Source organism: Aulostomus chinensis, chromosome 2 (assembly GCF_037954235.1).
Source record: "Aulostomus chinensis isolate RoL2024-O1b breed Wild chromosome 2, RoL_Achi_v1.0, whole genome shotgun sequence".
Lineage (NCBI taxonomy): Eukaryota > Metazoa > Chordata > Actinopteri > Syngnathiformes > Aulostomidae > Aulostomus > Aulostomus chinensis.
This window is the reverse complement of record NC_141321.1, coordinates 6,284,702-6,297,550: the sequence shown is the minus strand read 5'-3', so window position 1 is coordinate 6,297,550 and position 12,849 is coordinate 6,284,702. Positions and strand designations below refer to the sequence as shown.

The following is a 12,849-nucleotide window of genomic DNA, read 5'->3' as shown; positions in this document are numbered from 1 at the left end:
ATTTGACACCATCGACCACATCATCCTGCTACAGAGACTAGACCATGAAACTGGGATTAAAGGACCTGTCCTAAAATGGTTTAAGTCCTACTTATCAGACAGGTTTCAGTTTGTTCATGTTAATAATGACCATTCAGAGTACAGCAGAGTCACATATGGTGGACCACAGGGTTCAGTTTTAGGACCGATTCTCTTCACTCTTTACTTGCAGCCATTAGGTGACATAATCCAGAAGCACTCGATCAACTTCCACTGTTATGCAGATGACACACAACTCTACTGGTCGATGGAGCCAGACGACACAAGCCAGCTTACTCATCTGCTAGACTGTCTGAAAGACATTAAATCCTGGATGTCTTCTAACTTCTTAATGCTCAATTCAGATCAAACTGAGGTCATCATTTTTGGACCTAAACACCACAGGGACACGCTCTTGAATCGGATCTCTACTCTAGATGGCATCACCCTAACTTCGAGTACAACTGCAAGGAACCTTGGGGTCATTTTTGACCAGGACCTTTCCTTCAGCTCCCACATAAAGCATGTGACCAGGACCGCCTCTTCCATCTGCGAAGTATCGCTAAGATTAGGAATATCCTTTCCCAGAGAGATGCTGAAAAACTGGTGCATGCATTTATCACTTCTCGGCTGGACTACTGCAACTCTCTCCTGTCAGGATGTCCTAAATACTCTCTAAAGAGTCTCCAGCTGGTCCAGAACGCTGCAGCGAGGGTTTTGACGGGAGTTTAGAAGAGAGAACACATCTCTCCCACTTTAGCTTCTCTCCACTGGCTTCCTGTAGGATCTAGAATCGACTTCAAAGTCCTTCTGCTGACTTATAAGGCTCTCAATTATAAAGCTCCATCCTATTTGAAAGAGCTCATTAGTCCCTCCTGTCCGACCAGAGCACTCCGCTCCCAGAATGCAGGTCTTTTAGTGACTCCCAGTATCAATAAAAACAGACTGGGAGGTAGAGCCTTTAGTTACCGGGCTCCTCTACTGTGGAACCAGCATCTCTCCATGGGTCAGAGAGGCAGACACTTTAACTACGTTTAAGTCCAGGCTTAAGACCTTCCTCTATGACAGAGCCTTCAGTTAGGACTGGTTCAGGTAGCTCTGAACCATTGATAGCTATGCTGCTACAGGCTTAGACTGCTGGGGGACACATCAGGTTACATGGAGCCCTTCCCTCCTCTCCTCTCCTCTCCTCTCCTCTCCTCTCCCCCTCTCTCCTCCTCTCCTCCCTGCACATTTTTGGAACTGTCATTACCACTACTTGTTGCACTTTGTAGTTTGGCCTTGGTGTCTCGCAGTCTCTCTGTGTTTCCACAGATCCACCAGAGCCCCAACCGCCGCCTGCATCGCCCCCCGCCCCCCTCTTATTCCCTACTGTTACACTGGCCTGCGCTCCCCTTCCATGAACCAGTTTACCATCCAGTCCCCCATCAAGCTGGCTTGCTCTCCCTGCCTCCCCTTCCATGAACCAGTCTACCATCCAGTCCCCCATCAAGCTGGCTTGCTCTCCCTGCCTCCCCTTCCATGAACCAGTCTACCATCCAGTCCCCCATCAAGCTGGCTTGCTCTCCCTGCCTCCCCTCCCATGAACCAGTCCACCATCCAGTCCCCCATCAAGCTGGCTTGCTCTCCCTGCCTCCCCTCCCATGAACCAGTCCACCATCCAGTCCCCCATCAAGCTGGCTTGCTCTCCCTGCCTCCCCTCCCATGAACCAGTCCACCATCCAGTCCCCCATCAAGCTGGCTTGCTCTCCCTGCCTCCCCTTCCATGAACCAGTCTACCATCCAGTCCCCCATCAAGCTGGCTTGCTCTCCCTGCCTCCCCTCCCATGAACCAGTCCACCATCCAGTCCCCCATCAAGCTGGCTTGCTCTCCCTGCCTCCCCTTCCATGAACCAGTCTACCATCCAGTCCCCCATCAAGCTGGCTTGCTCTCCCTGCCTCCCCTCCCATGAACCAGTCCACCATCCAGTCCCCCATCAAGCTGGCTTGCTCTCCCTGCCTCCCCTCCCATGAACCAGTCCACCATCCAGTCCCCCATCAAGCTGGCTTGCTCTCCCTGCCTCCCCTCCCATGAACCAGTCCACCATCCAGTCCCCCATCAAGCTGGCTTGCTCTCCCTGCCTCCCCTTCCATGAACCAGTCTACCATCCAGTCCCCCATCAAGCTGGCTTGCTCTCCCTGCCTCCCCTCCCATGAACCAGTCCACCATCCAGTCCCCCATCAAGCTGGCTTGCTCTCCCTGCCTCCCCTCCCATGAACCAGTCCACCATCCAGTCCCCCATCAAGCTGGCTTGCTCTCCCTGCCTCCCCTCCCATGAACCAGTCCACCATCCAGTCCCCCATCAAGCTGGCTTGCTCTCCCTGCCTCCCCTTCCATGAACCAGTCTACCATCCAGTCCCCCATCAAGCTGGCTTGCTCTCCCTGCCTCCCCTTCCATGAACCAGTCTACCATCCAGTCCCCCATCAAGCTGGCTTGCTCTCCCTGCCTCCCCTCCCATGAACCAGTCCACCATCCAGTCCCCCATCAAGCTGGCTTGCTCTCCCTGCCTCCCCTTCCATGAACCAGTCTACCATCCAGTCCCCCATCAAGCTGGCTTGCTCTCCCTGCCTCCCCTTCCAGAAGCTTCCTTCTTCTACTGTTATTAACATTTCCATGTTTCCTCCATTCTGTGTTATAAACTCTTTTCTTGTCTGTAACAACATCTACTGTCCGTCTGTCCCTCCTGGTGAGGGATCCTCCTCCCCTCCTCACCCTGAGGTTTCTCCCATTTTTCCCTGTTAAAAGGGTTTCCTATGGAGTTTCTCCTCAGTCGATGTGAGGCTCTGAGGGCAGAGGATGTTGTTATGATGCCATGAAGCCTGGAGACAAACTGGTGGTGAAAACGGGCTACAAATAAAATTGCCTTGCCTTGCCTTGCCTAATAATAATAATAATGATAATAATAATCATAATAATAATTTTTTAAACATGAAACGATTTTCAAACATATTTATATATATTTTTTACATTTTAAGGTAAATCCCTGGTATGCCTTTGCTTGCTCAGTCGGGGGGGGGGTGACTCTAGACTTTCGGTGCAAATCTCTTTTTCTTGGGGGAATTTAGCTCATCTCAAATCTGCCATTTGTCAGTTAGAACTGCAATTACAAGTCCAGTCAACAAGAATACTCAACGTTTTTTGTTTTTGCTTTTCGCTGCGGGCTTTAATTCTTACTTAATCAAATATTAATCCTCCATTTGAAGATAACATTTAAGTTAAAGTTAGCATTTTAATGCTGATCTGATCTTGTTATTGTCTCAGAGTTGTTTCAAATAATACAATTACCAGCTTATGCAGATTTTCAATTGTCTGGATCGCCAGTGTAATTCTGTTTCTGTCTGGCATTAAAGGTTTAGTCGTACTTGAATAGACTTGACCCGTCCAGCACAGATTTCCTGTGTCTCTTGACTTTTCCAGCTCTTTCTCTGTAATCAGATTAGGGAAAGAGAAACCCGCCCCTGCTGTCAATCCTGGGCAGGACTGGTTTCCCAGGTTCATGCTGGACGAGATGAGACGTGTGTGAGGGACAGGAGGGATGACACCATGGACCCTGACCCAACACCACAGCTCCAGCCTCTTCATCCTGCTCTATGACTGACGGCTGTCTCACTCTGGGTGTTCAAGCTTCCCTCTCTCCTCAGGCTGCAGGGACGTGATGTCAGGACACTTTCTTTGGCCCCAGGTGAGATTCTGCAGCTGTTTCATGTCCTACAAGGTGTTGAAATGATGACAGGGTGAGTCTTTATCTGGACAGAAATAAATAAAGAGTGACCAAAATTCATTCAGATGTTTTGGGATATTTTGCACAACTTGTTAAACAAACTCAGGCATTCAAGATGGCGGTCCTAAAGAGGAATCAGCTGATCGCGACATGCAGGACAAACATGCACAGACTTTCTGTTTAGGCTCAGGTTTGACAAAAATGGAAAAGTTCCACCAAATGAAATATTTCCATAAATGAAACCCCTCATGATGGTCTGTGACTCACAGGTGATTAAATTATAGTCTGTTACTTGGCTCTATATGCATGTTGTGTTAGAATGAAGATTCAACAAAGTTTTGACTGGAACAACATGTGAAAGTACAGATGGGACGGTAACTTGTTTGGTTGTGACTGTAAATAACTAACAAAAACAAAATACATTACTTGAAAAGAAAATGACTTCTTGACAATCCAGGTATATATTATACACAACCAATGTGTATTTCCTGCTCTAAACTAAAAGTCTGATGGCACATTGATGACATACAATCTCAAATGTTCCTTCAGAATGAAGCTGTTTTGTGGACAGATTTAGGCTGTGGTGTCTGCCTGTGTCACTCTGTCTCATGGCAGCATGGTGGCGAGCGGTTAGCATGTGCACTAGCAGCTAAACACACCTTTCTGAGCATCATTGCTAAAGGAAGGAAAGTGTGCAGAACTTGGCCAGCTAGCTATTTGCTAACTAGCAGCACTGAGATGCCACACTGGCTCATACTGGGAGCTGTTCCTTGCTGTTTGTTTCTTTAATTCATAGAAATGGGCTGGAAAAATATCCATCCACCCATCCATCATCCACCCATCCATCCATCCATCCATCCACCCATCCATCCATCATCCACCCATCCATCCATCCCTCTATCCATTCATCCACCCATCCACCCATCCCCCTATCATCCATCCACCCATCCATCATCCATCCATCCACCCATACATCCATACATCATCCACCCATCCTTCCATCCATCCATCCATCCATCCCCCTATCCACCCATCCTTCCATCCCCCTATCCATCCATCCATCCATCCATCATCCACCCATCCATCCATCCACCCACCCACCTATCCATCCACTCATCCATCCATTCATCCATCCGTCATCCACCCATCCATCCATTCATCCACCCATCCATCCATCCCTCCATCCATCATCCATTCATCCTTCCATCCATCCAACCACCCATCCATCCATCCATCCATCATCCACCCATCCCTCCATCCATCCATCAACCCATCCATCCATCCCTCCATCCATCATCCACTCATCCCTCCCTCCATCCCTCCATGTTCCTCCTCTCCTCCTGTTCAGGGTGGTGGGGGTGGAGCCTATCCCAGCAGCCTTCCCCCTGGACAGGTCACCAGTCCATGGCAGGGCCAACACATAGAGACAGACAACCATTGGCTCTCCCAGCCACGCCTACGGTCAATTTAGAGTCTGGATTAACCTGGTCCCTCTTGATGTCTTTGGACTGTGGAGGAAGCTGGAGTACCAGAGAGAACCCAGCAGGAACAGGGAGAACATGGAGACTCACCCAGAAAGACCCCGTGCTGCAGCCGGGGCTCCACCCACAACCTTCTTGCTGGGGGCCACAGGGAGGACCACTGCTCCACCGGGCCACCCTGGAAAAATATCAATTAGTTTAAATCAAAACAATACTGTAACCCTCATGAATACGGTGTGTACCGTTGCATTCTACTCAGATTGGCACTGGTGGAAGAAATACACAGTTCCTTTACTTCAGTAAATGTTGTAATACCCAGATAAAATAATAATGCAGCTAATGTGTGTGTGTGTGTGTGTGTGTGTGTGTGTGTGTGTGTGTGTGTGTGTGTGTGTGTGTTCTTCCGGCCTACGCTCCCCTTCCATGAACCAGTCTACCATCCAGTCCCCCATCAAGCTGGCTTGCTCTCCCTGCCTCCCCTCCCATGAACCAGTCTACCATCCAGTCCCCCATCAAGCTGGCTTGCTCTCCCTGCCTCCCCTCCCATGAACCAGTCTACCATCCAGTCCCCCATCAAGCTGGCTTGCTCTCCCTGCCTCCCCTCCCATGAACCAGTCTACCATCCAGTCCCCCATCAAGCTGGCTTGCTCTCCCTGCCTCCCCTTCCATGAACCAGTCTACCATCCAGTCCCCCATCAAGCTGGCTTGCTCTCCCTGCCTCCCCTTCCAGAAGCTTCCTTCTTCAACTGTTATTAACATTTCCATGTTTCCTCCATTCTGTGTTATAAACTGTTTTCTTGTCTGTACCAACATCTCCTGTCCGTCTGTCCCTCCTGGTGAGGGATCCTCCTCCCCTCCTCACCCTGAGGTTTCTCCCATTTTTCCCTGTTCAAGGTTTTCTATGGAGTTTCTCCTCAGTCGATGTGAGGCTCTGAGGGCAGAGGATGTTGTTATGATGCCATGAAGCCTGGAGACAAACTGGTGGTGGAAAGAGGCTACAAAGAAAACTGCCTTGCCTTGTGTGTTGTCATCAGTGACACAAAAGTTCCCTGACTCTAACCAGTTTCTGGGTCTAGGAAAGCTTCCCAGATTAGATCTCCTGCTTGTCTGTGTATCTGCATCAGTCTGAGTCCAGTGCACTCGCTCATGTCCCACGTTGGTGAGAGGCTGTGTTGTGTTCATGTGCTCATCACTCACAGCTGCTCTAGGCGAAACTATTTACAACGAGCAAAAACTGTGTCAATATCCAGTCAAAATCCATTCACACCAACAGATGAATAATGAATGGATTATTTTTCTCTGCGTTTTGTCTTGGAGTCAAATCTTGGATTTCAGCCAATAGTTCTTGCGCAACCCTATTGAAACCATAGATTGAACGCATTCACTCAAGCCACAATTTGCATCCTCTAATTTGCTTTTGTTTGTTCGGCCCTGGCACTTCCTCCTCTCCCACAAGGCAGCGGCAATTATGGGAGAGTGAAAGGGGCCCCCAGGAATGCTGGAGCACCGCTGACTGGAGCGTTCAGAGCAACATGTGTTTATCACGGCGATTAACTCATGCTGGAGGGTATCATGTCACAGGCTAAGCAGAATAACCAGACCGTTCATTGGCGTATTTCTGCTTGACTGTAGCATGTTTATCCAAGTGTGGGACCCATTTTCAAGTTACTCTCATCACTCGATTACAATTTACAAATGTTGAGTTGTAGACAGAAGAGGAGGTTTTACTCTTTATCGAACACAAATGATCATCCACACGTCAAACTAAGAGACTTTGGCCTGATGATGGCGCTAGATGAGGATTATTATCATATTTGCATATAAATTATTTTTGAGTTCTTGCTAAATAAGTTCTCACACTGCGCATGAAGCTCATTGGCGCCAGGTCAATCGCTGCATTTCACACCAGATGGCGTCCATGTATGTGGTGACACTCCCGCGCCGCCAGAGGAAGCATGGTGAGCAGGCTTTGGCTGCGCAGCTGGCTACGTCCTGTTAGCCATCTGCTAGCGTGTGTAGAAATAAATGATTAGATCGCTCTGCTCCTCTACACTTCACAAATGTTGTCATGAGCTTGTGATCAAGCGGAGTCACATCACGGTCTTCACTACAGTTTTAATCTCGCGGTGAACACGCTGGCACATCCATCCAGCGTCCTGGTGTATCAACACGCCAGTTAAAGTTTGTGTGTTGTCGCAAGCAGTTTTTGATTTTCTCAAATTGTGAAGAAATTCAGAGAGGCAGAGTCGTACCGGTCAGAGCCACCAATCCTAATCCGCACGACTCCATGTTTCCAGGATTTCCCAGGATCCTCCCTGGCTGTAGGGAAGGCCTCTTCATATTTCACCTGTCAGTAACAATGTGGTTGTAGAAAGATCACGTATCCCCTCACAGTCAAAGTCATGTGAAGAGGCATCTGCACTTCAATCATACGTCACAGACAGGAAGTTATATCAGGCCTTGTTTGCCAAAGGGCCTCATGAATGTGTTTTGTTGTCTTGTCGCTCCTCTTTTCCACCTTCACTACCCTGTAGCTTTCCATGCTACGTTAGCACCAAAGAAAAAGGACGCAGCATCAGAAGCAGGATCAGAAGGCGTTCTCCATGCTGCCATGACACAACTGAGACCTCATGTCTCGGGCCAGCAAACAAACTGACCATACAACAAGGGACAGAGGGAGCTTAGCTAGCTACAGGATGTAAGCTACCCTCAAAGAAGCTGTTCATTAGGTTTGATTGTGAGAGGTAAATTGAGAGGGAGCACACCACACAGGACCACTAGGCCGGCTAGGCCCCGGCTGAGCCCCGGCTGAGCCCTGGCTGAGTCCTGGCTAGGCCCTGGCTGAGACCTGGCTAGGCCCCGGCTAGGCCCTGGCTGATCCCTGGCTAGGCCCTGGCTGAGCCCTGGCTGAGTCCTGGCTAGGCCCCGGCTAATCCCTGGCTAGATCCTGGCTAGGCCCCGGCTGATCACTGGCTGATCACTGGCTGAGTCCTGGCTAGGCCCCGGCTAATCCCTGGCTAGATCCTGGCTGATCCCTGGCTAGGCCCCGGCTGATCACTGGCTGGATCCTGGCTGATCCCTGGCTGGGCCCTAGAGTTGTCAATTCACTTAAATTTATCTTTAATGAGCATCTACTTGACCTTTTACCTTTCACAGCATTGCTAGATTGGTCAGTTTTCCTCACATTTGAGCTACTTTGATCACATTCTGCAGGAAACATTGTGTGGGCAGGGGTGCATTAGAGACATTTTATCAGCATCTTTTATTCCTGTGAAAATGTAATATTATGAATTCTGCCAAAAAGCTCGCTGCAATCATTTCACACAGGTGCTAGGTCAGGCTCAGTCCTACTTTCTGTTGTGGTCTCCAGGCAACCTGAAGTAGTATGAAGCATCTCACCGATGAGGACCATGAGGCGATGAAGCAGGCTGTCCAGTTTTTCTCTATGAGATCAGAAGTTACCTCAGTAGGAATGAGAGTAAGCACACACCTGAGTCTGCTTGAGCTGGAAGGAGTTGGTATTTTTAGCTGCTCTCCTGCTGTTGTTGTCTCCTCAGACTAGTAATCCTACAACAGTTGAGTTTTGCTGGAAGGTTCTGTGACGGTCTTCATTCACTGGGTGTGTGAGGACAAGCGTCTTAGCTGACACTCTGAACCCATCCAACCTAGGACGCATCATCCTTTTTAACCTCTTGCATGTTGCTCAGTTCCTAGAAAGTGAGTCAGTCGCATTTGGCACCAGCAGACTTTTTCCCTACATGCCTTGAAAGAGGTGTGACGTGAAGAACCCATCAGTCACGGCAGACGGGTTCTTAGAGTGCCTTCTGAATCTGGACGCCACGAGGTGAAGCTGTGAGGATCCAGGCTGATGTATCCGTGCAGTCAGAGACTGAAGAAAAAAAGGGCAAATACTTGCTGATTTTTTTGTACCTTTTACTCGAATATTTACTTTTCCATTATACTCCTAACACCAATATTTGAACATGCTGGTCTTTACAAAAACAGCTTTGACACACAACAAACAAAAACAACCTGACAGACCGAATGACAGTACCAGACTGTTTTAGTGTTTTTGTTGTTTTGAAGATTAAATGAAATTAGCAATTAGTTTGAACTTGTGAAAAATATCAAATTAGATCAGCAACAACAGACAAAAGCATGTAAATAAAACAAATTCCACAATGTCAGAGGAGGAATAGGAAGGCGTCTAAACTCTTGTTGTCCCGCCCCCTCTGCTCTCCGTATCGGTTGCTCGCCATCGACTCACGTCCATGCTAGATACTGCTACTAAATGCTGTCCATCATACCCAGTTATTATTATATGTACATATACGTACACACATACACATTTACTTCTACTTACAGCTGTTCTAATATATCAATCAATCATTATATACTGTATACATGAATACTTGTTTTACAACTTCTTTATTAAGAATCATTTTGTATTATTATTCCTCCTATCCAGTTAATACGTCTTGATAAAGTAAATAAATATCGAGGTCCCCACCAGGTGACGCTCAAAGTCCTTCCTCATCCCCTTTAAACAAAAGATGCACTGCTCATTGGACCCTGATTTCATTCAATTTAATTTCTGTTTTTGAATATCAATCAAGGACAAAAATCAATACTTTTGACTTTATACTTTAGAATACATAAGAGCCTCTTTACTTGTACCTGAATTCTAACTACTAAAAGTACTAGAGTATTCTGTACTTCTACTTGAGTGATGCATCTGTGTACTAAATAGCTTCAAAAGCTAGAATCACAATTTTTAAGACCTTAAATGTTTTTTGTGGAGTTTTGTGACTTTGGGAGGAACAAATGTTTGTTGTTCAGAGAGAATTTACGTTTGTTTCATATAAATTTTGAAGACTTTCTTGTTTGCTCCGTCGACCGACACTGTAAATCTATGGTAAATCATTGATGTGCGACACCCACCTGCCGAGCAGAGGTAAATAACTGGACTGCAACGTCTCGTGTCCCGGCCGGGCTGGTGAAGGTCATCCTGACTGAACAACCACGGATTATCCTGCTGCTCCACACACACACACACACACACACACACACACACACACACACACCCCCCATATCTAATCGGACTCTCTCCTCATGCACTCAGCGTTTTTGACCAGCGCCTCATATCATGGCTGCCGTGCACCACTGAACACTCATTAAAGGAGGACCCTCTGAGGAGAACAAGCTGCCCCAACGTGACGGTGAACAGGGGTCATGACAACCAAGACCACAAACACACACACAAAAACACCAGGGTCAGGTATTCATGTCATGATAAGAGCTTTAATAATCTCTTTACAAATGTACTTACAGTTGCACGGAAAATTAAATGCTCAACACACACATGCACGCACACACATGCACACACATGCACTGACACACACACACACATGCACACACATGCACTGACACACACGCATGCACACACATGCATGCACTCACACACGCGTGCACACACATGCACTCACACACGCATGCACACGCATGCATGCACACACGCATGCACACACGCATGCACACACATGCACTCACACACACGCATGCACACACATGCACTCACACACACATGCACACACACACATGCACACACATGCACTCACACACACATGCACACACATGCATGCACTCACACACGCATGCACTCACACACACACACACATGGACACACACTCACAGATATTGTTGATGATTCCAGTGACAACACCACCAGCAGTCCTTGGGTGTTAGCAGGTCAAATGTCACCTTAACATTTGGAGCATTTTTGTCTTGACAATGTTTCTTCTTCCAATCCTTAAAAATTCTGAATTTAATTCAAGTTGTTCTGAAAAAGACAAATGATGGTGACGAGTGAGTGGAGGGGTTTTGCGGCTGCATCCCTGGTGTGTGTGTGTGTGTGTGTGTGTGTGTGTGTGTGTGTGTGTGTGTGTGTGTGTGTGTGCTCATCCCCTCCTCTGTTTCTGACTGGTAATGCGGTTGTGAGAATTTGCAGGATTATGGACGTGGCCTGGTTTCCTCGGTGACTGGGGGCGGGCTGAGGTGGGCAGGTGGGGGCGTCTGGGAGTCACTGCTGCTGATGGAGGTGTGACTGTGGAGCAAAGAGAATTACAGGTTGGTGTAGCAGAGGCAGGACAGTGTGGGGGTGTGGGGGGAAGGGAGGGACAGATGGGACTGACACATGGTCCCTGTCAGCCTCCTCCTCCCTTCTCCGCTCCTCACCCCTCCTCCCCTCACAGATTCTGCCTAATCTGAGTGGGCAGGAGGGGGGGCATGGGGGAGGGCACCGGGCATTCGCCGCCACCTCTCCCTCTTTTCTGGCAGCATCCAACACAGTTGCAGAGCCAAAGCACGCAGGATATGGGTGAAAAAACAAGTTCCTCCTCAGCGAGGCTGCACTGGAGCTGAAGCGCTGCCCATGCTGAGGCTCTCATCTGCAGGGAGGCCAGCCGGAGCAGATTTATTGCTAATCCAGCATAAGGACCATACAGGGACAAGCTGCTGGACTCAGGGGTTTTACTTTTATTCAGCTGGGGGAGCTTCAGGCCTGTTGCAAGTTCTGGCCTCTTTGAGGATGCCATCTTTACAGGCCCTCTGAGAAAACCTGCTTGTGTTGGACGATTCATGGCCAAATGTAGACCCGGGGTGGCCGAGGAAAAGCAGCTCAGAGGCACCATGTCGGCCGCGCAAGGGATGAACCGCAGCGGCGTCTACAACTACTTCCTCAACATGGTGGCCTATCAGGTGAGAGGGATGAGATGCAGCTCCGGGGGCAGCTGCAGTTTGGGGGCTCATTGTCAGTCGGTTTTGAGTTGTGACCAGATCAGTTAATTGTGACGGACATTTCGCTGGGTGATGGACGTGTGACTCCAGAAGGCTGCTGTTACAGCCATGGGTGAGGCGGTCCTCCCAGCACCATTGGTGACATCATGAATCTGGTCCAAACTCCAGCATAGACGAGTGTAAACGGAGCTATGGAGCCTGCAGGTGGGACTGCCGGAGGAACTGGAGGAGGGCGAATATGAGTTTATTCATGCACGTCTGGATTTTGTTAAAGGGGAGACGAGATCTGGATATTAAGATGGCAATGATCAACTGGTGCTGAAGCAATATGATGATTGTGTTTTTACCTAAGTACACATTTAGAGGGCAGCTTGAGATACTACTACTACTACTACTAATAATAATAATAATATGCTTCGAATGAATGTTTCTAGAGGAAAAGTCTTCATAAACAACTTAGAGTATGTCTCAAAAAAGCATTAAATATGGCAACTGGACTAACCTCGTGTCGCTCAGGTGTAAAAAGGGAAGAGGAGCCCGTGTTCGTCCAGTTGCCAGATTTTATGCTCATTTGAGACTTAGCATGACCTGGATGACTGAGAGTATCCACAGATACAACTTAGAGGATGAAAGCATTCATCAGGAAAGCTTTTGGAGAAGTCTGGAAACGTTCTTCACACTCCTGTTCAGATTCAGCCAGGCTCCTCTGAGACAAATCTGTCCGTGGTTCACGTATGACAATCTGAACACAGGTTCCTCTTCCCTTTTTACACCTGAGTGGATGTTTCAGGTG

At 48.3% G+C, this 12,849-nt stretch overlaps 1 protein-coding gene and 1 long non-coding RNA gene across 5 annotated transcripts in view; one reads left to right on the top strand and one right to left on the bottom strand.

Annotated features, from left to right (window-relative positions):
- Positions 1–2,631: 2,631 nt before the first annotated feature.
- LOC147268906 (uncharacterized) lies at positions 2,632–10,264 on the bottom strand. The gene is made up of 5 exons (XR_015119287.1): positions 10,203–10,264; positions 8,752–9,150; positions 7,514–7,608; positions 5,352–5,439; positions 2,632–3,767 (listed from the first exon to the last, which is right to left on the bottom strand). It is a non-coding gene; the product is annotated as an uncharacterized LOC147268906 (long non-coding RNA).
- Positions 3,536–12,849, top strand: part of serinc4 (serine incorporator 4) — a 32,957-nt gene continuing 23,643 nt past the window's right edge. For 2 of the 4 annotated variants that reach the window (XR_015119285.1, XM_086224632.1), the window contains exon 1: positions 11,553–12,017. Coding sequence is in view for 3 of the 4 variants with exons in the window: in XM_086224632.1 (XP_086080758.1) it covers positions 11,898–12,017 (120 nt within the window). In the remaining variant the exon portion in view is untranslated. Of the gene's footprint in view, positions 3,742–11,552; positions 12,018–12,849 lie in introns of those variants that run through there. The other 2 variants (XM_086224620.1, XM_086224611.1) reach the window with 2 other exon arrangements.